General features: G+C 37.7%; 1 protein-coding gene across 1 annotated transcript; it reads right to left on the bottom strand.

The window, feature by feature from the left end:
* Positions 1-985: 985 nt before the first annotated feature.
* npm1b (nucleophosmin 1b) lies at positions 986-23,644 on the bottom strand. Its single transcript, XM_074674278.1, has 11 exons — positions 23,569-23,644; positions 23,187-23,269; positions 22,713-22,832; positions 22,484-22,577; positions 22,091-22,182; positions 21,838-21,890; positions 21,559-21,631; positions 15,958-16,056; positions 8,068-8,163; positions 7,889-7,963; positions 986-5,286 (listed from the first exon to the last, which is right to left on the bottom strand). The coding sequence occupies exons 1-11, from the start codon at positions 23,615-23,617 to the stop codon at positions 5,233-5,235; spliced, it is 888 nt and encodes a 295-aa protein (XP_074530379.1). The 5' UTR covers positions 23,618-23,644; the 3' UTR covers positions 986-5,232.
* Between the last annotated feature and the right edge of the window lie 154 nt (positions 23,645-23,798).

The following is a 23,798-nucleotide window of genomic DNA, read 5'->3' as shown; positions in this document are numbered from 1 at the left end:
CCTGCTAATAAAACCAACGAAGAAGAAAAACGCGACACAGTAAACAAAGAGCAACGATGGAAGACATGCAGCATTTCATCCTCTCTGTGATTGACATGAAGCTCTTTGATACAAATAACAATCAAACTTTGTTTCAGAGAAGTCTGTGTGCCTCCAGGAGAAATGCAGCCGCTGTCGGGGTAAGTGACGATTCTTTTGACCAATCAACGGTCTGCAGTGTTGTAGCTCCACCTTCTGAGAGCGGATCGGTTCAGTCTGGCACCCAAAAAGTAGGCTGGCTCGTCCCGGTTATTTGGGGATCTTTCCCGGGATAAGTCAGTGGAAACACCAGAAAATGTGCGCCGTACCGAGACGGACCAAACCGGTCTTCTTGGTGGAAACGTGGCTGTAGATAAATAATATGTATAAATAAATATATCGGTACGTATGTGCATAAATATGTTTATATTTTGTACTTTCTCTCTTACCCTCCCTTTTTTATTTTCTTTCTTTTTTTTTAAACTCATTCATCTCACCTCTAGAGGCCATATCAACTTATGTTAACATTTTTATTACTGTGTATTTTTCCTTTTGTTGTTACTCTAGTAGACAGAGAAAAAGATCAGAAACATTATATGAATGTGATTTCATGCTGAAGAGACAAACAAAACTGCCACACTGTTGTACACTTAGGGTGTAGTTTAGCTATCTATCTATCTATCTATCTATCTATCTATCTATCTATCTATCTATCTATCTATCTATCTATCTATCTATCTATCTATCTATCTATCTATCTATTTATTTATTTAATTTTTTGTTTGTTTCCCTTCTTTTTGTTCTCGCCTTTCATGAATTTATATTTAAGTGTTTAAACGGTCTATGTCAGACGAATAAATAAACTGTTTCCATGTTGTGGCAAATCAAAATAAAAATTAAACATTATGTTAAAAAGCAAAAAAAGCCTTGTCTCTATCAGACGCTAAAGAGCACCAATGATTCAGCGCTGGGTTTCACTTTATTCAGGTAAATGTTACAGCAGGGTTAAAAAACATGGATGGACACTTTCATTTCCATAAACCATCAGAGAATCAGCTTTCAGCGGCCATGCAGAAACAAATCAATGAGCAAATGAATAAAATGCAGAGTATGTTTTTTTTTTTGTTGGTGTTAACTGACAGTTTAAAATGCCCTGACACACTCATGATTCACAGGAAGTCACTCAAACACACGATTACACATGAAGAAGAGTCGGTTTGTGGATATGATATAAATAATAAATCTTAATCCTACTTTAGCCTGATACAACCTTTGACACCTACGGCCTACTTAAAGGTTACACTGCTCTAAACATCAACTTTTTATTAACTGTTAAAAACTTTTTAGCCATTCACTTTAAATTTGTGTTTGCTTGGATTTTTTTTAGAATTTGATAAAAGATTCAGTCAGGATGCACGACATCCTGATGCAGACACAATATCGTGCATCCTCAAGACAAATCACAACTCTTTCTTTCATTCAAAATTGGAGTCAAAACTACTAGGTAACGACAGGGAAAAAAGAAATCAACAAATTAAAGATGAAAGACAGCAGAATAAAATGGAAAAAAAAAATCATAGAAGTCATCAAAACATTAAAATAACACACATCTAGTCCAAACTACCAACCACGATTTTTCAAATTAAGAGTAAGAAAACAGATCCAAGCTGCAAAACCAGCTAATAGCACGGGCGGATCAAGCAAACACTTCAAAAACTTAAACATTTCAGCTGCCGTACATGTAAATAAAAGCACGGGATGTATTTACAGGAAAGACTGTCAGCTTAGATGACGGGGAAATATCAAAAAATAAAATCATACTGATTGATGGAGGATTTTAATGTAACAGGTAAATCATCAGTGACTCACACACCTGAATGATCTGACTCAGAACAGGGTTTTTTTAAGTTGTAGGACCGAGCGATTTGATTGGTTAAAGATGGTCTCCCACTGCCAACATTTGTCTCGTAAACTACATCATACAGAATCATAAACGCATCATAAGCAGCGCGAGTGTGTGCGCTTAACGTCCCCAAAAACAGCGCGGATACACGCGAGTGCAAACAATTACGGGGTTGAGTTCTTTACGAGCTCTCTGCCAAGGCGCCGTCATGTCACTGCGATATGCGCCGCGTGGTTTCTGCTGTAATAAATAAGATAACCTGTGTTCATCATGGGCTTGTAATATGTTTTTTAAGAGTACGCTAAAAAAAAAAGTGTTGGTTCCACGTCATAAAAACACTCCTGGAGCTAGTTAGTCTTGTTTTTAATTTGATGTATGCTTTGTTTATGACTTCACAGAAAAACTGGGCATCTGTGTTGGTTTTATGGAGCTCATAATACTCTTTATAATGTTTATGGCCTGCTCTTATGAACACTTCTGCTGTAATCACTGTAATAATGACGCCCTTTACATTATGACAGATGTTAACAGCTTTGAGTTCATATCACCTGATGATGTAAACTGAAATGGATTTGGATTGAAGTATTAAACATGAGGAGATAACACTGCTCTGGGCCAGAAACGTCAGGTATGCTCTTGGTAAAAAGAAGATTAAACATTTTTGTTACTTAACGGTTAAACTGGTACAGATATGTAAGAGTAGTGACTGTTTCCAGTCGATCCTTTTGGCTTGTTTACTATTCTACCGCAGGAAGTGAATTACACATGTAAAAAAGTTGTCTCAATACTCCGACAAACTTCTGTACAAGACTTAAAAAGCAAAGTTGTGAATCCTCAAAACAATCTGTAAGCACGTTCAGGAGCTCAAACTCCCTCAGAAAGCCAGACACCAACATGTCTCAAACATCCTTTTGATTTATGGCTCAAATTCACACAACATGGGACTCCGGTTTATCTCAGTTTACAGTAGAGATATTTAAAGGCACATTCTGCAATATCTCCTATTGCATGGTCAACTAAAGGACACACAGTGTTGTGGATGCGAAGCACCGTAAACCAGCCTCTACCGATGACTTCTGACAGCAAAGCAGCAAAGTGGTCTGAAAGCTGCAAATGCAACATGAGCAAAGAGGGACGTAGACGAACTTATATCATCGTCTACAAACGAGGAGAGGACAGGAGGATCTGGAGACTGAAAGTTACCCAGCATGCATTTGTTGAATGAACATGCTAAAAAGCCCTTGAGTGTGGGATTGCAGAATTCTGATCACTTTGTTGTGATTTAATTTATGGTGGCGTTTTGCATTCACTCGAAAAAGAAATCTCCTAATTTTACGACACAACTATCTCATATAAATAGAAAATATTCATTTTGGATTTTCCTGTGTTTTTATGAGAGACTATCTCATACAAACAGGATTTCCCATGATGCTCCACTGCATGACCTGACTGTCCTCCATCCATCCTCTCTTTTATTATTTTTTTAAAAACTTTTATCTATTTTTCTTGTTTTGACTTTAATAAATGTAGTAAAGTAAATGTATTATTATTATCATATTATGATTATGACTGGTTGCTGTTGGGGCTGCAACAACTAATCGATTAAATCAATTAAAATCGATTATTGAATAAGTTGGCAACTAATTTAATAATCGCTTTTGATCGGCAACTAATCGCGGGTGTTTTGGTGCATGAAACTGTAGCTTGCAGTATGTTAGTTCGGAGGAGATGAGCCCGCTCTCTTGCCGTAGGCTACTGAAAGAGGTGTGCATGCACTCAAAATGAGTCAGTGGCCAATTATATTTGCAGATTCAGCTCTACTTCCAAGAAAGAGAAAGTTGTAATAAAAAACGACTGAAGGAAAAATGCATTTTAATGTCTTTATTGCTGTTTAGAAAATACCTAAAACAATTTTAAGCTAAACAAATGTGTCATTATACGATTAATCGATTAATCATTTAAATAATCGCCCGATTAATCGATTATGAAAATAATCGTGAGTTGCAGCCCTAGTTGCTGTGTGTTTTGCTAAAGCTAATCAGAGGTGCGGGGTCAATAAGGGTGAAGTAGGCCTTTTAATGTGTTTTAATTAACAATTACATGTTTCTTCATCGAGATGAGGTTTAAAAAATTTCAGGAATTCTTTTACTTTTCAGATTTAAAAAAAAATCAAAATTAAATATTTTCTGTTTTTCAAAAATAAAATAAAAATCCTGTTTTTATGAGACAGTTATGTCTTAAAAACAGGAGAATTTTTTTAATTTTAGTTTCGGGTGAATGCAATACGCCAACATTTAACATCTTTTTATGACTTAACAAAGTTCCATCTGGATTTTCCTCTGAAAACAAGAATTTGATAACTCTTAAATCTAGCATATTTTTCATGAAGCATTTTTCACTGCACTGCAGAAAACTAACTTCATTTAGAGAATTCAGAAAACTTGAAAATTTGAACTATGATTAATTTGCTGCTACAGTCTGCAGCCTGAATTTGAACATTACTGTAAAATGTGACCATGATGGTCCAGAAAACTGTTGGTTTACCTCATTTAGATCAGATGCGACATTTACGCGTATATAACTTTAAGGCTGGATTCAACATGTAGCTCATTGCAGATGGTGTAATCCATTTTAGCGGTCAAAAAGCCGCATTTTACACCCCCTCCAAGTGTATTTCATCGTGTATGAATCGATCTACACATGGCATCCAGCTTTAAAGAAACAAACTGGGGCTCGGACGACATGCTTTTCTCCTAATTTGATTCTTTTGTGACTTTTGGGGTGCCGATTCAATTTAAATTTTTTTTTGAAAGTTCAGATTTTAGCGATTTTTAGTTTGCGATTTAAATTTGAATTAAAAAAAAAGAAAATTTTTGAACAAAGAAAATCCAGGTATTTCCTCCCACCTATGCATTAATACGCATCCAGTCTAAATGAGGAACATGATCATGTTTGTTGAACATCCTTGTATTCCTGCGCTACACATCCATGTGTAGAAAGATTCATTCGTCATATCAGAGGTCAGTGATTTATGGTTTCTGCAAGCTGCATGAATACGAGTGATTTCATTACTGAGTAAATAAGCGAATCACAAAACTGGCTCCAGGAGGTGCTCCGCATCTTTAAAATAAAAAAACAACCCATGACACCTAGATCACTGGTTTTCATTTCAACCCTCAGTCCGTCGTTGACTCAAAGATCGAGTTACCAGCGATGACACGATAAGGCCAAGTAGGAAATGTCGCGGACTGTGCCTTTAAACGTCTTGCAGGATGCAAAACATACAAATGCTTTAGTTCGTAAAAGGTTGGTTACTTCTTCGCAGTCTTCTGTGTCTGTACAAAAGTCCACAGGTCCTTGACCACCTGAGGAAGGTACGGGGAAGGAAGGGGAGGGGGCGGGGCAACAACAGAACAGAAGAGAGGAATTATAAATCATCCAGATGAGGTGCTACACGGCGTTACACACATGACTCACTGTTCCTACAACATGCTCTGTGCGTCTGGCCTGTGGGAGCGCTGGCTGCAGACGGGGAACGACAAGGGGTTGGGTGGGGGCAACAGCACATACCAGAGTATATGACTAGGTGCATCAGGTCTGACAGATCTCAGCCTTGGCTGATGAAACCAAAGCACTTCCACAGATGTTTCTACACACTGGGATCAACAACCCCACCTCACCCACCCACCCACCCCTCTTCTTCTCCTCTTTAGACCAGATTCACGCCAGTCTGCAGAGCTTTCACCTGCTCTCATAACTGTACAGCTAACATTTAACACTGCAGTAAAATCACAGATGAATGTTCAAAAAGTCTTTTTTAAGGTGATAACAAAAAAACACCAGTTCTACATCAAAGACACTCCTTTACAGCATTGAGTCTGTGGTGATAATCCAAAAGGTTTAAGGTGATTAATTCACGTTAGGGAAAACAATCTGCAGGGCTGTTGTTTTTCTTCTGAAATGACAAGCAGCTTTAGAAAAGATTTAAGGCCTGCATTTAGAAAAAAAAAAAAAGATTGGTCAAAGGGCTGAATGTGAAAGAGGCTGGTACCATCCACACACCCCCAGCACCTTCATTAAGACTACAAAAGACACGCTGCAGTAAATCAGGGGAAGAGTTCTCCGTGGCAGGTGTACTCCCGCTCTGTCTGGAAAGAGCTCGCTGACACAAATGAGTATAATTCATAAAGAACAGGCTGTGCTGCAGAGACGTTTGAGGCGTAATGGACAGGGTAGAGCACGGGAACAATGATGCATTCTTAGGAATCCATCACACAGAAAGCTCTTAATGCTAAAATGAAGGTTAACGTAAATAGCGACGGCTGAAAGTAACACTTAGCACAGGGGTCTGCAACCTTTACTTTCATAAGAGCCATTTAGCCTCAGCTCACCTGGATTAAAAACATTCAGGAGCCACAAAATCTACTTTATCTTCACAGTAAAGACAAAAAAGTGCACATAGTTCTATGCATAGTAAAAATCTAGAAATAGTTATCTATACAAGAAGATTTTTGGGTTTGTAAAAGTGTACATGTGATGTCTAAGTTTTTTTATTTTCAATAAATTTGCAAATTTCTTTTTCAATTAAAAAAATTAGAAATGTCATGAATATCATAAGTGTGCAAAATTGAAAAAAAAATGAAATATAAAAAAAAAAAATTCAAATGTGCAAAATTTGCAAAACATTTGCAAATTTTTTTTTAATTGCAAAATTTCAAAAAAGTAAAAAAAGTGCAATGTTTTTAAAAATGCAAAAATTGAAAAATAAAAAAACATTAAAAAATGCAAACAATAAAAAATAATACATTTGAAAATTGCTTAACTTTTTTTTCATAATAAAAAAATCGAAAAATTGCATTTTTTATGGAAATTGAATAATTTGAAAAAAATACAGAGATTTAAAAAAATGTAAGAAAATTTGCCATTTATTTTCTTGATTTAAAAAAATATAAAAAAATAATAATTTTGAAAATTTGCAAAAAAAAAAAAAATTGTATAAAAACAAAAAAAATGGCATTTTTTATAAAAATTGAATAATTTGAAAAAACATGCAGGAATTTAAAAATATTTGCCATTAATTGTCCATTAATTGTCTTGATCTTAAAAAAAAATTATAAAAAAAATAATTATTTTGAAAATGTGCTTATTTTTTGGAAAATTGTAAAAAGAAAATGCATTTTTTATGTAAATTGAATAATTTGAAAAAATTAGAAATTAAAAAATATTCGCAAACAATTGCCATATATTGTCTTGATCTAAAAAAATATAATAAATAATTTCGAAAATTCGTTAAAAAATCTTTTTTAAATTGTTAAAAAACAAAATCAAAAAAATTGCATTTTTTATATAAATTGAATATTTTAAAAAATATGCAGCAATAAAAAAAAATATTCACCAAGATTGCCATTTACTGTCTCGATCTCAAAAAATTACTTTAAAAAATAATAATTTTGAATTTTGCTTAATTTTTTTTAAATTGTAAAAAAAAATTGCATTTTTGTGGAAATTGAATAATTTGAAAAAATGTGCAGAAATAAAAAAAAAATATTCACAAAAAAAATGCCATTTATTGTTTTGATCTGAAAAATTATTTAAATAAAAGGGTGAAATTCAAAAAAAAAAAAAAATAATAAAAAAAAAAGCTCAAATTTTCTTGCTGAACAATTCATTGACAGAGTTGATGCATATTTTGTTCAACAAAATCTTAATTGTCTTTAATCATCAATATCCTTTGAAAGAAAAATAAAAATTCTTTATTTCAATAATGTGTTTTAAAGCAACATGGAGCCTCTGCAAAGGAGTCAGAGAGGCACAGATCGCAGACCTTTGACTTAGCAACTGGAAAATATCCAGAGTGTAAACGAGTCTCTTTGGCTGAGGATGCAAATCTAAGGATTCAAATGAGTGATATAAGAGCAGGAAATCTGTGTGACCATTTGCGATCCAAAAAGCGTCATGACAACTTACTTTCTTGTCGATGATCTTAAAAGAATTCTTCACATAATTCTCAAACTTCTGCTCCGTCTTGGGTAGAGCTTTCCCCTGATGGAAAAAAAAAAGAGAAAGGTCATTAAATCATCAGCTTAACCGTGCGTCAGACATTCAATTAAGCGCAGTAATTTGCAAAGATAGGATGACAGCCTCACCTCCTTGGCTGCCGTTGACAACTTGTTCTTAATCTCAGTCAGGGAGGGAGATTTAGACGGACCAGCCTGGGGTTTGTCTTTTCCTGGGGCAGGTGTCTTCAAAAAAATAAATCAAGGAGATAAGAAGCACTGATTGGTGTGTCAAATCCACAGAGATTTATAGGGTTGTAGATTAAAGATAGCTTTATGTTATGGCACAGTGTTTCATTCCTAGCTCCGGCTATGAAATACTCTGTGCTCTCATTTGACCTCAGCTCCAAAGCGCTGCCTCTATCACGCTGATGATGACTCTGTTTGCTGACCAACAGGCCGCTCGGAGCTGCAGCCCTCTCGTGACCCACTCTGACTCGGTCTAAGTTTACAGGCTTGGCATGAGCAGCCAGCTGGAGGAAGATAAAAGCATCAGAAAGGACAACAAATTCTAGCCTAATTACACCATCTTTTTTTTAAACACATACATCAGGTACAAATTATCTTTTTATTGTTTGCAAGCAGGAGAGGGCAAGCCCTGACTCACCAATAGAGATTGTTTGTCAAATGTGTTTTTCCTTTAATGGCAAAGCCCCACGAGTGAACTAAAGAGAACAAACACCTGACATCAAATGGATGTCTCTGGCATTAAAAGATGACGCTATTTTTGATCCGTCTTTAAAGAGCCCGACAGATAGATCCCCTGGACGGTATTAATGGTGAGATGGGCCTATCACAGGGCCAATCTGGAAACCTTTGGTGCTGAAAACCAACACTTGAGTTGATTCAGAGTTTATATCATTATATAGATTGTCTAATGATACATCACTCTGCATCACAGCTGATTTCAAAAGATAGACAAAGGAAAAGGGGGAAAAAAATATTAAAAATTCCTGAGTGACTCCATGGAGGAAGTATGACACCCATCACAGAGATGGGAACCTTTCACATTTGATAAGAGCTGCCTGGTACGATATTACGCAATCGGCATCAGTACTTAGCGTTACCAATTTTTGGTCTTTTATGCGTGTTTGTGTGAAAAAAAAGTCATAATATATTTTGTTTAATAATAAGATCTTAAAGTTCAATTTAACATATTTATTTCTCAATATAAAACCTTGTAATGTTGTGTTCATGTCCAGTAGGAAAATCGCCTACTCTTCCACTCCCTCACAGTCACAAGGATGTGTTTAGGTACCAAAACATGGAACCATTTGATTTTACATGAACCTATAAAAGTAGCTAACTCAGTTCCTATCCATAACCCATCATTACAGTTTCCTCCAAACTGACCAAGATAAAGTTTGAAGAAATTCCCAGTTACAGGACGAGTAAGAGTAACACGTCTGCTTATGCTGGCTTCAAAGGCGGAAACAAATGTTGAAAAATCAATGATAAATTTGTGTCTTTTTATCGTCATTATAGGCTTTCACATAACATTTGCGTAAATATAACATACAATGGAATCTTAAAACAGCTCCACCATCCTACATGATTGAAAACATTTTGATTTTATAGATATATTTTTTGTTCAAGCTGTTTTTAGCACAAAGAATTTTTTGGTTGGTGTAATTCTGAGAGCAAAAACAGCAATAACTTGAACACAAAGATTAGGCGCCTGATTAAACTCTGCTGTATGAGACAAGTTCCACTTGTTTTAGTGTGGTTAAATAATGAATAGGCTGAAATAGAATACAATATAACTTTATTGTCATTGTAACAAGTACAACAAAATCGAAGTCACAGCAGCAATCAAGAAAACAAAAGTAAGAAAGTGTATAGAAAGTGCAAAAAGCTCCATAAGAAAATAGATGCTGACAGCTTGTCCATCATCGTCCAGTCAGCCAGCCTCCACCTCCACAGGGTCCAGGACTGAGCTTCTTCAGCAGTCTGTTCAGTCTCTGTCTCCTGGATCCTGTCTGCTCACAGCAGGTGAAGCTCTTCACATGTGGAGTTGGTGTCTGATGTTAGCTCTGTTAGCCATGTCTGTGAATAGCATGATGCTACTCTACCCTCTGGTATTCCCTCTGTTGCTGGGTTAGCACAGCTAGCTCGTCCATCTTGTTGGAGATAGATCTTACGTTCCCAATAACGATGGATGGAAGGACAGGTCCATGTCGTCACTTCTTAGCTCACACCTGAGAACCAGCACGTCGTCCTCACCTTCTTCTCCTCACTTTGTAGGAAACATCAGGCCTTGCAACAATTAGCATTGACATGCTAAAGGCTGCTAACAGCTGATCTCACATGTAAACAATGCAGCCATGGTTACATGAAGGATCTCCAGACAAACACAGGAGAAAAAGTAGTAAAAATATCACTGAAGACACAAAAAGTTTGGTGTCCATGACCAACAAATGAGCCAAACAAAGTAATGATCCACTCCAAATGCAAAGATTACGAAAAAGAGACGAAAAAAATACAAGAAACGGACAAAGAAGGGAGAGCTGCTGCAAAAGGCAGCCATAGCCAACAGGGCGGCACCAAGCAACCATAGTGCTCTGCATACATCTGAAATTGTTGTATTTTTCTGCCAAAGAGGATGGGTTTTTGTTGCTCTAGCTAGAACTTTATTTTGGAATGGTGTTGGCTTCAGATTTTGGTACTTGTGTGAGTTGCTGTGGTGTTAGGAGGGAACTGCATCGGAGTGTGGCTTGTGCGCAGTTCAGTTAAACAATGGCCAGCAGTGGAGTCACACGGTTTTTATACCGTGTCCGTGTTTTACTAGCTTGCGTGTAATTTTTGGTTGTACTGTGACACTTCTGAAAATCAACGTTTTTGTGTTTTTAACCTATTGGTTCAACCATAACCGCACATTTCCAGGGTCTGTTATAGAGCTCCTGGTTGAGTTTGACTACAAACTTCCAAAAAAGTGTCAGAAGACATCACATTTAAAAGATTTTCAGCGACATATTTGGTTATACATAAAAAGAGCATTAAGTTCTGTCCACACCTGGACATTCGGGACACCAAGAGGTCTCAAATCAGTCGGCTGTAAATGTGACACAAAAACAAGACACACACACACTCATCACACACTGATACTGCATGTTACACAAGCCGCAGAGCTTGTCCAGACATGCAAAGCCAGTGTGGATTCCAGCGAAAATTGCAGGGTTTCATTGATAGTGAGAGAGACGTCGGGAAGAAGGGAGAATTCATGTCAAAGGAAAGTCATGAAGCAAAACTTCACAAGCAGGGCAACACTTTTAAGATTTCCTCTTCAGCTGTTTGTCCTAAAAACTGCATCGCATCAAATCTTAAAATTTAAGCTCGGATCTCAGAAAGCTTTCTGCAAACTCACGTGAAAGTGATACCAAACCTCAGACAAAAATGTTTCATCTTTATTCATTTATTTTCCTTCCGACTCTTTTTCAATGGTCAGTTTCTTTGGATGAAGGCATAAACACGTGTTCTGTGTTGGAAAAAGCAGCGAGAGTCTTGAAATGTTTAAAAGCAGGTGGAACATTCCTGTAAATGTAGAATCTCTCTCCAGGTTGAAAAAAGTAATTATGTGTCCCTGTCCCCAAGACCTCAGCGTTTTATAGCAAAGATCAAAGGAATCAAACCAAGAAAACCTCGACACACACATACCACACTTCAGAAAAGAGGAGCACACACACCGCTGGCTCCTGGCCAGGCAAATGCACTACGTATTTATTATTTATGGGCAGCTCTCTGCTTCCAAAGGACAGCTGTGGGCCTGAAACAGCTGATAAACACACAAAGCCAGCAAGCTTTTTCATCTGGGCCAGACGCTGATTACAGATGCCACGAGACTCGGAGCTTAATCACAAGCACGCTATCATTTGATGCGATCTCTTGTCTCCAATCCAGTGCAAACACATGGTTGTGACACCTTTGCTCATCAGGTGTGTCGGCGACGGTAATTGTCATTTTGTTGGAATGAGAGCTTTGAGGGCTCTTGTCTGGGGAGGGCGATGACTCACTGGGACAGGTTGGTCTTTTTATGTGTAACACGGCACATTCAGCATGTCATCGAGACATTTTCTTACATAAATCGTCGTCATTACGTATGAAGTAGAGACACTGCGAGGTGATGTCCTCTCACACATGGAGCACAGAAAATCCATGTAAGGCTTGTTCTCTGCTTCTGACATTATTCTGCTCTCACAAAAGGTTAAATTCACTTTAATACCAAGTTCCTCAACCATCAGGTGCATATATGCTATTATAGACATTATGATTGTCTATCATGACCTCAAAGGTTTCTTCTATTCAAGTGCTGGTCAAAGGGTCTGCATCCTCTTTGACTCCTTAGCAGTGGCTCCTTGTATTTTTATAAAAACTTATTGAGATAAAGAAATTTTATTTTTCTTACCGAGGGTATTGATAGTTAAAGACACTGTCATTAAATTAAATAAAGCATTAACATTAGTTTTACTAAATATACATCACATATGTCGATAAACTTGAAATATTTTTTGTTTGTTTTTTTGGGAGATTTTTCAAAACATTTTCTGGATTTATTTTTTTTAAACATTTTTTTTTTTAAATTAAGAAAAGATGGCAAATTTTTGATTTCTTTTTTTTATTTCTACATATTTTTCAAATTATTGATTTATTTTTTAAATAGGCTAATTTTTTATTTTTTTGTTTTTACATATTTTTCAAATAATTTTTTGATTTATTTTTTAAAGTGCAAAATTTTGAAATTAAATTTATTATTATTATTTTTATTTTATTTTTTGCAAATTTTTGAAATTTCAACATTTTTGGATTTTGTGCACATTTTTCAAATTCCTTTTTTTAAAATTTGCCAATCTCTGAAATTTCAACTTTTTTGAAAAATTTGCAACTTTTCAAAATTTCATTAATTTTTTTGCAGTTTTATGAAATTCTTGAAAAAAAAAAGTTTTCAATTTTTTAAAATAAATATTTGCAAATTTATTAAAAACTCAAAAAAACTGAAACAGAATATGTACAATATGTACATAATATGTTGTTTTTTAAAGTAGGTTAAGTTTTCCAAATAAATGTCTCTGCGTTGGTACTATGGGTGGAACGATGCTAGAGACAGAATAGCGACTGCGGACAGAGAGGAGACAAAATCACATTTTAATTTCTTATCGGCTGTCAGATTAAAAAGAAAAAAGACCGATGCTGATATGCCTTAAAGTGAGAAATATCAGCCATGCCAAAAATTGGTCAATCCCTACTATCTAGCCCTTGCATCTTGTCACGCATTAGTGGTGTTTCCTGAAAGGTTAATCTCAGTTATCTGCAATGTGCGATTCACAACAATCCTTTTAGTAATTAAGTGATTCTTTTGTGGATCATATTGGAGACACCAGTAACAGTTTCCGACTTTTTCCCTTGAGCTTTTTTGAGTTAATATCACTGTAAAAAATGTTGTTGGCTGTTTTCATAATAACAAGAATTAAGAGCAAAAAGAAAGCAGTATGAAGCAGCTAAACCTGGTACTCTCTGTGCTTCTCACTGAGAATTTTGGGGAAAAAGAAAATAAACTATAAAGAGTTTTTATGTACCATTGAACTAATTTGAGATTTGGTTTTGAAGAAACAGCTCCTCTGGGTCATCTGTGGAGAGGTTCAGGGCTGCAGTGCAAGTGTGAAAATGACTTAAAAGGACTTATAAAGAACAATAAAGGCACCTGCTCTAACACACGTCTATCAGTCGCTAAAACAATGACTCACACCCTTTTGGGATAAGCCTGAGTGGAGTGCTTAACAACTTTACGACTGTGACGTGTGCTTGAAGGCATCAACTCCTCCAAACCCATCAATCAAAAGACACCAGCTGCAAGACCCAGTTGCTTCAAATCAGCACGACATGAGTTTGCTGGTTCTCATGTCGAGCCCGTTATGCAAGAAGGTGCAGCGACACGCTGGGCTGCGAGAGGTGAGAACTGCGGTACTGGCAACAGATCTGACAAGCCGATGTAATGACCAGTCACCTGCATTTAGTAAAGAAAAAACAGACATCCACGCCCGCTTCCAACTCCTCAGGGGCATCTGGAAGCGCAAGCTGCACCAGACATCAAACGCTGGTAATGAGAGCAATTGGGAGAAGGTGTGTCCAGGAAGTGAGGGGTGTGAAGAGGTTGTAGAGCGGGAACAGTTGTTGTTCAGAAGTGGAAATGGGATGGGGGCAGTTGAAGCTCCACAGGCCAGAAAGTTAAACTAGCAGCGTGGTTTCAGCGGCTGAGCGGCTGATGGCTGATCCCCTCGAGCATTTCAGGAGCTGCTGTGTTCTGTCTGAGCACAAACTGCTGCAAAACTGCTGCAAAACTGCTGCACTCTCCCATGTAAACACCAGGATAACTCTCAGGAGAACCACTGCACAGCAGGATTTCTTAAATCCTGCAGTGAAGTGTCTAACATGATAAAAAAAAAGCATCTTTTCTTTCAGCTATCAGACAAGAACTGACTGTTTCCTTATGTTGCATGCTGCAGAGAAAGTGGCTTTCATCAGGGGAGCAGGTAGCATTTTTATGTCAACACATAACAAAGTGCATTCCTTTTTAAATCAAAGTAACATGTTTTTTGAGTTTGTTAAACTTCAGAGGAGCTTTGCATCCCTTAATGTATATGTGCTACAGGGGGTTTGAGGGGGGTATCAAAGGTGGCGGCAACACAAGACGGCGGGGTCAGGCAGAGGGGTCAGGGGTTTAAACCCTGCCCCAGGAAACCCATTTAGAGGTCAGGTGTGTTTGCTTAAAGAGAGGCAGAGTTCAAGCTTTAGGTTTTCAGAGGCGGCTGGCCCAGACATTCCACCTGAGAAATTAACTATCAGGTTGAGCTAATTGTCGGGAGCATTTGTCTCATTCCTCGGCTGGAGAATGTGAAGACGCTCCAAGAATTTCTCCTTTATTTCCAAGCATGTTTAGTTAAATGAAAACTAGCTTCATCTGAAACCTCCTGTTTCTGCAAGCTCAGGTTTCCTCCAGCTGTTTGGTTCTTATGTTTTCACTCGGCTGCACTAAACGATGCAGTCTGAGTGTGTTGTGCTAAATAAAACGTTTATCCAATGGGTCACTTTAATGATAAAAAAAAAACAAACAAACAACCAGTCTTCTTGAAGGTTGCCATACAAAACAAGACATAATATGCAATAAAATGCAAAAACCATGCACTGAATGTTCATAGAAAGGTGCAAGAATAAACTGTAAAGGTTTAAATATTTCTGCAGCGAAGGAAATTTAGCATCCAGTTGCTTTCCAAAGTTGTGAAGAGAGACAGACCCTACTGTTTAAAAATGTCATTTTTTTCATCTACTAGAGGCAGGAACAGATTATGCACTACCAAAAACACTAAAACCTAAAACAAATTAATGTTGATTATTTTGTAAAAGTTGTCTTTTAGACTCAGAATGAACCACATCACCAGACACGTCCAGGAAAACGTCTTATTTCAACATATTCAAAGAAAAAAATGATGCCTAAACTGCTTGCCAAGAGTAAAAAAACTGCTAAATGAGGAAGAAAATCATCCAACTCAGTGTCTTGTATTAAGACATTATTACTTTTATTTCATTTAAAGAAATTAACTTTTTTTAGCCTTTTATTATTTTGATATACGGCATTTCTTTGGGCTTGTTTGGTGATGTGGCTCATTCTGAATCTAAAAGACTAATTTTACGGAAAAAAGATAAAAACTTGCTCAGATTTCAGGATTTTAAACAAGCTTATCTATGGCTCTTCAGGGAAACAGGGGAAATGAAGCCCCCATGTTCAGTTTCTCTCTCCATTCATGGATTAAACTTGATCGACTGGAGAGGTTTCATTCACTGATCATTTTATTTCTCTGTAGTTGAATAAATGGGCTGAAATTGGAAAATCAGATCAATCTTAGGTTTATTTTGAAGCCCTGTGCTGCCCACCTGATTAGCAATGTCTAATCTGGGCTTTTCTAGAGTAAATAGAGATGAGCTGCCTACCTTAATCTGTGGTTTGCCTGCTGATCCTGAAGGTTTTCCTGCAGGACCGTTTTGTTTCACAGGGGTCTTGTTGGGTTTCTTCGATGAAGACTCGAAACCCTGGGACAGAAAGCAAACAAAACCAGGTCAGAGGTTATCCCCAAGGTGACAATCTCTGCAAAAAAACATTAAAAAGCATCTTTGATGATGTGAAGCAAATTTTAGTGTTTGTGTTCGTGCCTAATTTTTCCTGTTTCTGACTGTAAGCTTCATGTCATTCTCCCTCTGTTTCCCTTTTTCAGGTTGTTACAGTGTCAAAGCTGCAGATGAAGTCTGCATGTTGCCCTAAAAACAAACCAGAGTTGATCTGTAACCTAAATTAAAATCATCTTTTAGAACCAGGGCTGGATTAAATTACAGAGGAGGAACGAGACATACTGGATAATTTGTCACTGATCAGATACTTAGAGCCTGGATAACCCGTCATTGTTCCCCTGCACACTGAAGGCCTTCCCGTCAGGTCTGCAGTGCTCTCAGTCACCTGTGTAATTACCTTGTAATAGCCGAGGCAAGTACCTGCATTTCCTGAGCACCAACCCTCTCCATGCAATCACTGGTATTCACCTTGGAACAGGCTGCAAGTGTAATTGCCTGTGTTGACATAACTGCTACAAGGCAATTACACATGTTATTTCCTCCAGCCATGCCTGGTGATACATGGTGGTGTAAGGCTGCTCTAATGTGGTGACAAAGCTTTTGAGAAGATATCAACACCTGGGGAGCAGAGGTGTATCAAGTGGAGAAGAACAGGGCCTGGTTAGATTAATGAAGAGGTTTAAGGGAACTTTGTTTGTACCATTGGTGGACTTAAGTAAGATTCCTTTTATACAAACAAAACAGGGGAGGACACGAAAAACTAGGGCTGAAATATTGATCCAATTGAAACTGACATGGCAACATAACAGAAAGTTTTTTTTTTAATCGCAAAGGCTGCACTTTGAAAAAGAAAAACAAAAAAAAAGTTTTGTGAAGACAGATTTTGAGGGATTATAGTAACTTTTAATCGTTCTTCCGTAAAACCAGCAAAAGTTAATCTGCTGGGTTTTCTGGCAGAAATATTACACACATAAAATGCTTGAAGTTAAATCAACCAGGTAGTATTCTAGTATTTATGCATCAGTTCATCTCATTTCATCATAACACATGGGCCTGGCCAACAGGAAAGAATTGTTCATTCGTTGAGAGTATCCTTTGTCATGTTGGTTGTAGTTAGGGAAGGGTACCAAATTAGGTACTTTTATAGGTACCAACCGAATTCTGTTAAAAGTACTGGGTACCTATTCACGTAAAATCAAAAGGTACCATGTTTAGCTACCTCAACGCATCCGTGTGACTGTGAGGGAGTGGAAGAGTAGGAGATTTTCCATGCTGGCCATGAACACAGCATTACAAGGTTATATATTGAAGAATGAATATGTTTAATTGAAAAAAATATTAATAAACAAATTGATATTTTTTTACCACATAAACACAAAAAGTAAAGAAAATTGGTATCGTTGAGTACTAATTGCCAGGTACTGGGCATCAGTACCATATAGTTTCAAATGTGAAAGGTACCCATCCCTAGTTTTAGTATAGAATGATTGATTGCTTGTGTTAAGTGAATAATGCAGAAAATACCCCCCAAAAATAAAATAAATAAAAGAATAAATGAAAAATAAGTTAACAAATATAGCTGATAAATCAAAATCGCAATATTCTTCAAAAAACAGAAAAAAACAATTAGATTATTTTCCAAAATCGTTCAGTCCTGCTAGAAAAGAGTCCTCCAAGACTCATTTCCACATGGCTCCCAGCTTTCATACTACACTGAATGAGTTCATCCCCTGGTGTGATGATTCCCATCTCCTTTCAAATACAGCAAAGACAAAGGAGCTGACAATTGACTTCAGGCGGGGGTCCCCACACTCTCCAACTATCAATAAAGGAGAGGTTATTGACTCTGTTTCTGAGCACAAGTACTTGGGTGTGGTTTTGGACGATAAACTTAAGTGGGACAGAAATACTGACCAAATCCTTAAAAAGGGCCAACAGAGATTATACTTTCTTAAGAAACTGGTGTCCTCCCAGGTTGAAAAACCACGTTGAAGATGTTCTACAGTGTTTTCGTTGAGAGCGCTCTGACTTTTTGCATCGTTTGTTGGTATGGGGCTTTAACGGAGGCGCTAAAGAGCTCCCTTAGAAAATTGGTTACAGTTGCAAGCAAAATTCAAGGCGTTCCTCTGAACAGCCTACATGGTATCTATTTACCTCGGGCCCCGGACAAAGCTGAGAAAATTTTCAGACTCAAAACATCCTTTGTTCAGAGGGTTTGAGCTGCTCCCCTCAGGTCGAAGATACCGGTGCCCAGCCCTCACCAAAAACAGGTCCAGGCAGTCATTTGTACCACAGGTGATTTTACAATTCATTAAAGTGAAATAATTTGTACACCGATTTTATTTTAGACTCTGTTTCAGCTGGTCTGACCACAGACATTAAGTATCAGAGTATTCATTAAAGTACTTTTCTTTTTTAATGGACAATGTACAATGAGTTGTATTTTTTATATTGTCTGTATTGTCTTTCAGAGTTCTGTTTTTTTCCAGTAGGACAGTGTATGTATGGCTGTTGTGTTTTGGGGTGTTTTTTTTTACTCTACTGCAAATGAATTTCCTCACGGGGACAATAAATTCAATCTTCAACATGTATAAAGTGTGTCACTTCAATTAATCATGCTCTATGTTTGTGTACGTTCACATTTCTCTTTCAAGTGCACAAGCAACACTAAAATATATTCACATTGTAAAAAATCTCACTGTAAAATACCGAAGAAACGGCCAATCATTTTCTGTTACTTTACAGCGCATACTCTGTAATTTAGTTTTACAGTATACACTGTTTATTGGATTCCAGTATACAAATGTGAAATAATGCTAAAATATTGGCAACCCTGCTGACAGCATGTCACCGTTAAAGTACAGCAAAGTAATTTTTGTTTTGATGATGTTTGATGTTTGGTAACCATGAGTGAGGAGGGAACACAGTGGATATGAGACACTGTTGTTGTACATTGAGATGTTACATGGAGTGAACAGGCTGTCTGTGCTCCAGTTAAACTACTGTTTGTGAGCAAAGACACACTGTCCGTGCCATATGGAGCACCTGGCAGTGTAACATCTCAACGACTGTGTTCTCTCCTCACTCACGGTTACAAAACAGCATCATAATTTTATTGTATTTAAACAGGATTTTACCGTTGAAATTTTCACACCAGTTTACAGTCTTTTGTTACTGTTTAGTAACATTTCACTGCATTTGGACTGTGCTTAGGCTGCTTGTCTAAAGCTAAAGCTCTGTTCATTCAACTCTTTAACTCACCTCAGCCTTGCAGGTTTATCTCAGAGAGAAAAGTTATGGAGTTCTTGATCACCAAAAACTAAAAGTTGTGTTATATTGCTCAATAGACATGAAGATAAAATTACTTTCTCTTACTTTCTACAGTTTTGTGCTTTTAGTGTAAAAGATAAAGCAGGAAAGATGAGTTGGAAAAAGAAGGGTTTCGGGAAAGATGAAGGTCATTGAGGGAAAGGGTGTGTGTGCAGGAGGTGGAGGACTAGACAACAGAATAAATCAACAGGTGACCGAAACGCTCAGCTGTCATCTGACCCTGAGGCGAGGATCGACTCTCACGTCGCAGGTATGTGCATCTGCCTCGCTTTGATCTTTCGCCTGGCACAGTTTTTCACTGGGATGGTGTGTTTAAAAAAAAAGAAATCACTAACAGACACTGACATAAAAATGAGGCAGATACACACATGCACAGATACACACACACACACAGACCATTGTGGTAACACGCAAAACAAGTGTTCAAAGGCAAAGGCCAGGTGCAAAGCTGAAATGGCATGAGACGATAAAAAGGAGCAATCATATTAACAGTGGGATGACAGAGGGACAAAGATATGCAGCGTTACAGAAAAATGAGGGAAGATGTTTCCCAGAGTGAGCGTGTGTCTGTGCATGTGTGTGAGAAAGACACTGAATGTTCCTCTCTGCAGGTATATAACATATTTCCTCTATCAAAGTTTGAAAAATGTGCTTATTTTCTTAAAGTGCGTGAATACACACTACTCTTAGAGTGTGTGTGTGTGTGTGTGTGTGTGTCTATAAGATGACACAGTGCCGTCTCGTTGGTGAGACAGTGAGAATTCGAGCAGATTACAGAGGAGAAATCCGATCATTACGCCACACAGACCCTGTGTTTTACTGGAGGAAAACAGGTGGGTACATGAGCGAACAGGATGAAAAAGTTCCATGTTTTGTCTCAAGCAAAAAGCCGGACGGTCAGTGGGTGCAGGAATGGGAAGGGCCCGCTGAAATGACATGCTACTATAGGATACAGTCAGGGGGAGTTAAATGATGAGGTAGGAAGAAGAAAGGAGCCGGCAGACTGCAGCTGCAGAGACGGCAGAAACAGGGCACAGATAGAAAGCACTTGGCTGCACTGACACCTGGTGGACAACTGGAGACACTGCGTCAAAGTAAAGCTAGCAGATCACGTCAGATCTAAGTTTGGAGCCTCAGAGCTTCAGTTTGGTTTAACAGTAATGACCAAGGGTAAGATAAGACATCCAGGAGATTATCTCAATGAGTTATAATGAATTTGAACCACGTATGTTCAGAAAAATTCAGAAAGCTCCAAACTTCGCTTAAAGGAGCCAGAGCCCAGGAATGATTTAAGAGCAATTTCATAGAAGTCTGAGCAAGGAAGGGACAGAAACTTGTGTCTTAGCAAAGAGCCGTGGCTTCCCCTGTTGCTGGGTATGACACATTCTTTCCAGAGCTGTGATTGGCTGAGTCACAGTAAGAGAAAAGATACAGAAACATGCTCTCAGCTAAACCCAGCAGAAGGACCGTGAAATCAAAAAGCCTGATCATGAAACTAGATCAGATACAATTTTAAATTTCTTTTTGATACGATTAATACCTCTGTTCAAACCTAAAGTTATACTTTAAAGTAAGAAAACTACAAAGTCTTTGAAAGCACACACAGTAAGTGCACAGTCGCTTTTTCTGTTCATCATCAGAGAAAGACTTACATGCACTGATGCTACTGTGAAAAGTTTTGTTAAATAATTATTTTCTAACTCAGTTGCTTGAATCACTTCATACAATTTGTTGTAATTGATGTTATTTTGTCCAAATCTAGAGTGAAACTGCTGCAAATGTTGGGATCACTTGTAAGACCCAAGCTGCAGCGTTCAATAATCTCACAGTAATTCAGTGTTTGAAGAACATTTTCACACTAATTTCTCATCTACATGAAAAACTACTAAACCTTTTAAAGTCCTCCTCATAGCTCCTGGTAGATGCCTTATGAAGTGACGACGTGTTAACACAATCTGCTATTAATTTGAAGGGAACTTCTGAGAAAATGTAGGAAAAAAGTAATACTTGTTCTAATGAGTGTGTATCATGTCTCTGCTCTTCCACTATGTTTTCAACCATCAAACTTCTTTCAAAGCATCAATCAAATGACATATACACCATTTAACCATAGACAGAACAAAAAGCCAGGCTTACCTTTTTCAGGTCTTTCCCAACAGCTTTCTGAGGCTTCACATCATCATCATCGCTGTCATCATCTTCATCGTCACTACAAAAACAAGGAGGAAAACTCAGTGAACAGAATAAGAGGAAGTTCTTTCAGCACATGTGATGAGAGGTGGAAGATGGAGGTCTGTTTCTGATGTTATGTGGTAATCTGATTTGAATGATAGGTAGACTCTAGGCATAGTGTGAGCTGTGTTGGAGTATCTTAAGTTTGACAAGAAAAAAAAATCAGAGTAAAAGAAAACTTACTCATCGTCGTCACTGTCTTCTTCATCATCATCAGAATCCATCTTTAATTTTTTCTGTCAGACAAAGTAAAACCATCTTCTTAATGCACAGGGACAGACAATTTTTTCCTCACTCTGTTTTCATTAATATTTGTATAGACAGTAAATTAGCACCACTGTTAACCATAATACACTGACTTCAACCATTTAAAACATCTTTCAAAACTTTAAACCCTGTTTGACTGATTTTAAAAGAAACATAGAAATGTATTCACCAAGACAGGCTTCTTCCCTGATATGAGGCCTGCAGGTCGCTTCACTGGTGATGTGTTGTTCTCCTCCTCTTCATCCTCAGAGTCCTTCACACCTGAAAGGTAAACACGGGTTACTGGAGCTGCAAAGTCATGGGGTGATTTTCATTTGTATTTATGATCTGTTGTTACTGAGGTATATCCAGAAGCTGGACTATTTTTTATTTGCTGTCAATATTTATGATCAGTAAGAGTTTCAATATTTGCACTGCTTTCGCTCCATAAAAAAGGCAAATTTATATTTAGGACAGAAAGTCTTAGAGAAACAAGAAGATCCTTGTGTGGCGAGGGTGAAAACTTCCATGTGATGATGTTTTTTGACTTGAAGTTTCTTACAGCTGTTGCTAAAATACTCACTAACAAAATGCTGCCCGCTGATGTGAACCGGTCCAGAGCCAGACTGAAGACGAAAGGTGACTGGAGGTGTAATTTCAAAACCTCCTAAACTCATCTGGACAAAAAATAGGTGATAACAGAAAAATAATGTGTTTCATTTGATTAAATTCACAGCAAATGAATATCTTTACCATGTGATTGCCTTGTCATGGATCTTCTAAGAGTTATGTCTGTCAAGTTATTTACTTACCGAGGGCAAGACAGATGGTTTTAGAGCAACCAGCGGCACTTTGGTTGTTTTCCCATCATAAGTCAGGCCTTCCACTTCCACCATGTGGAATTTATCCTCTGCGTCAGCCCCCAGACACACCTGGTAAACAAAACTTGTGCTTTTTAACAAATCCTTTACGTTTAGGGATGATGAAACAAACATTAATCCTGATATCCTCTTACACCACATACCATGGCTAGTGCAGTTGAAAAGCATTAGTAAATGTGTGTTTTCGAGGAAAGGTTACTGTGTTTTGGGATATCTTTAGTAGTCTTTGGAATACTGTTGTAGTTTAGGTTATTTACTTTGAGGATATAACCAATAACAATACAGTAAAAGCTAGTAACTGTAGTTTTAGACATGTCTCTGTTGCCATTAGTAGTCATTATGTTTGAATGTCTGTAGTATTTTGACCTTCATAGAAACACAAATCTTTTTAGATCTGTTTCTTACCGCTTTGAGTGACAGCTGTTGCTCCGTATCATCATCGTCTACGTCAACTTTGAACTCCCGTTTGTCCGATTTCAGGGTACAACCTGGGGGGACGATACGTGCATTGAGTAAATATCATTATAAATCATCCACCGAGATCAGCATACACAAATGCATGAGACTGATAGAGATTTATGGGTTTATTTTTGGAGAATCTATGAGTTTCCATGCCTTTGTAAGCTAGCTAACAAAAGAGCTGAATTGGCGCGAGAGGAGCAGACTGACTAACCTCCTATTGAACAAACGGCTAAAATGTAAACTGCTCTTCTGTGCATGATTGAATGTTATTATGAAAGATTATGCAACATAAAAATATCACGTTTGTCGTATTGTGAGAGCTCACCAAACAAAAACATCTGAGGTCTGCTCAAATCTGAGATATCGTCCTCCATCTTTTCGCTGGCTGGTTACACTTCCGTAAACTGGAGTGACGGACACCTCAACGGGCCAATAGGATGCCGGAACGGAACAGCCGTTAGAAAACGCTCAAGCCAATAGAATTTTGAACATGGGCGGGACTAAGGCAGTTTGGCGGTTTAGTTGATGTACGGTGGATGGCGCTATCGTAAAAGA

The sequence above is a fragment of the Halichoeres trimaculatus genome, unplaced genomic scaffold (genome assembly GCF_033239565.1).
Source record: "Halichoeres trimaculatus isolate MK-OKI-2021-1 unplaced genomic scaffold, fHalTri1.1 fHalTri1_scaffold_7, whole genome shotgun sequence".
NCBI lineage: Eukaryota > Metazoa > Chordata > Actinopteri > Labriformes > Labridae > Halichoeres > Halichoeres trimaculatus.
The sequence above is the reverse complement of the archived record's forward strand: the minus strand, read 5'-3'. Positions and strand labels throughout refer to the sequence as shown.

Excerpts from the sequence above, each read along its gene's own strand:
- npm1b (XM_074674278.1), bottom strand. The coding sequence starts at position 23,617 with ATGGAGGACGATATCTCAGATTTGAGCAGACCTCAGATGTTTTTGTTT. Across the intron at positions 22,183-22,483 it reads CAGCGGGCAGCATTTTGTTA|GTGTGAAGGACTCTGAGGAT; the intron begins GTGAGTATTTTA and ends TTTACCTTTCAG. Across the intron at positions 21,891-22,090 it reads CAGGGAAGAAGCCTGTCTTG|AAAAAATTAAAGATGGATTC; the intron begins GTGAATACATTT and ends TTTGTCTGACAG.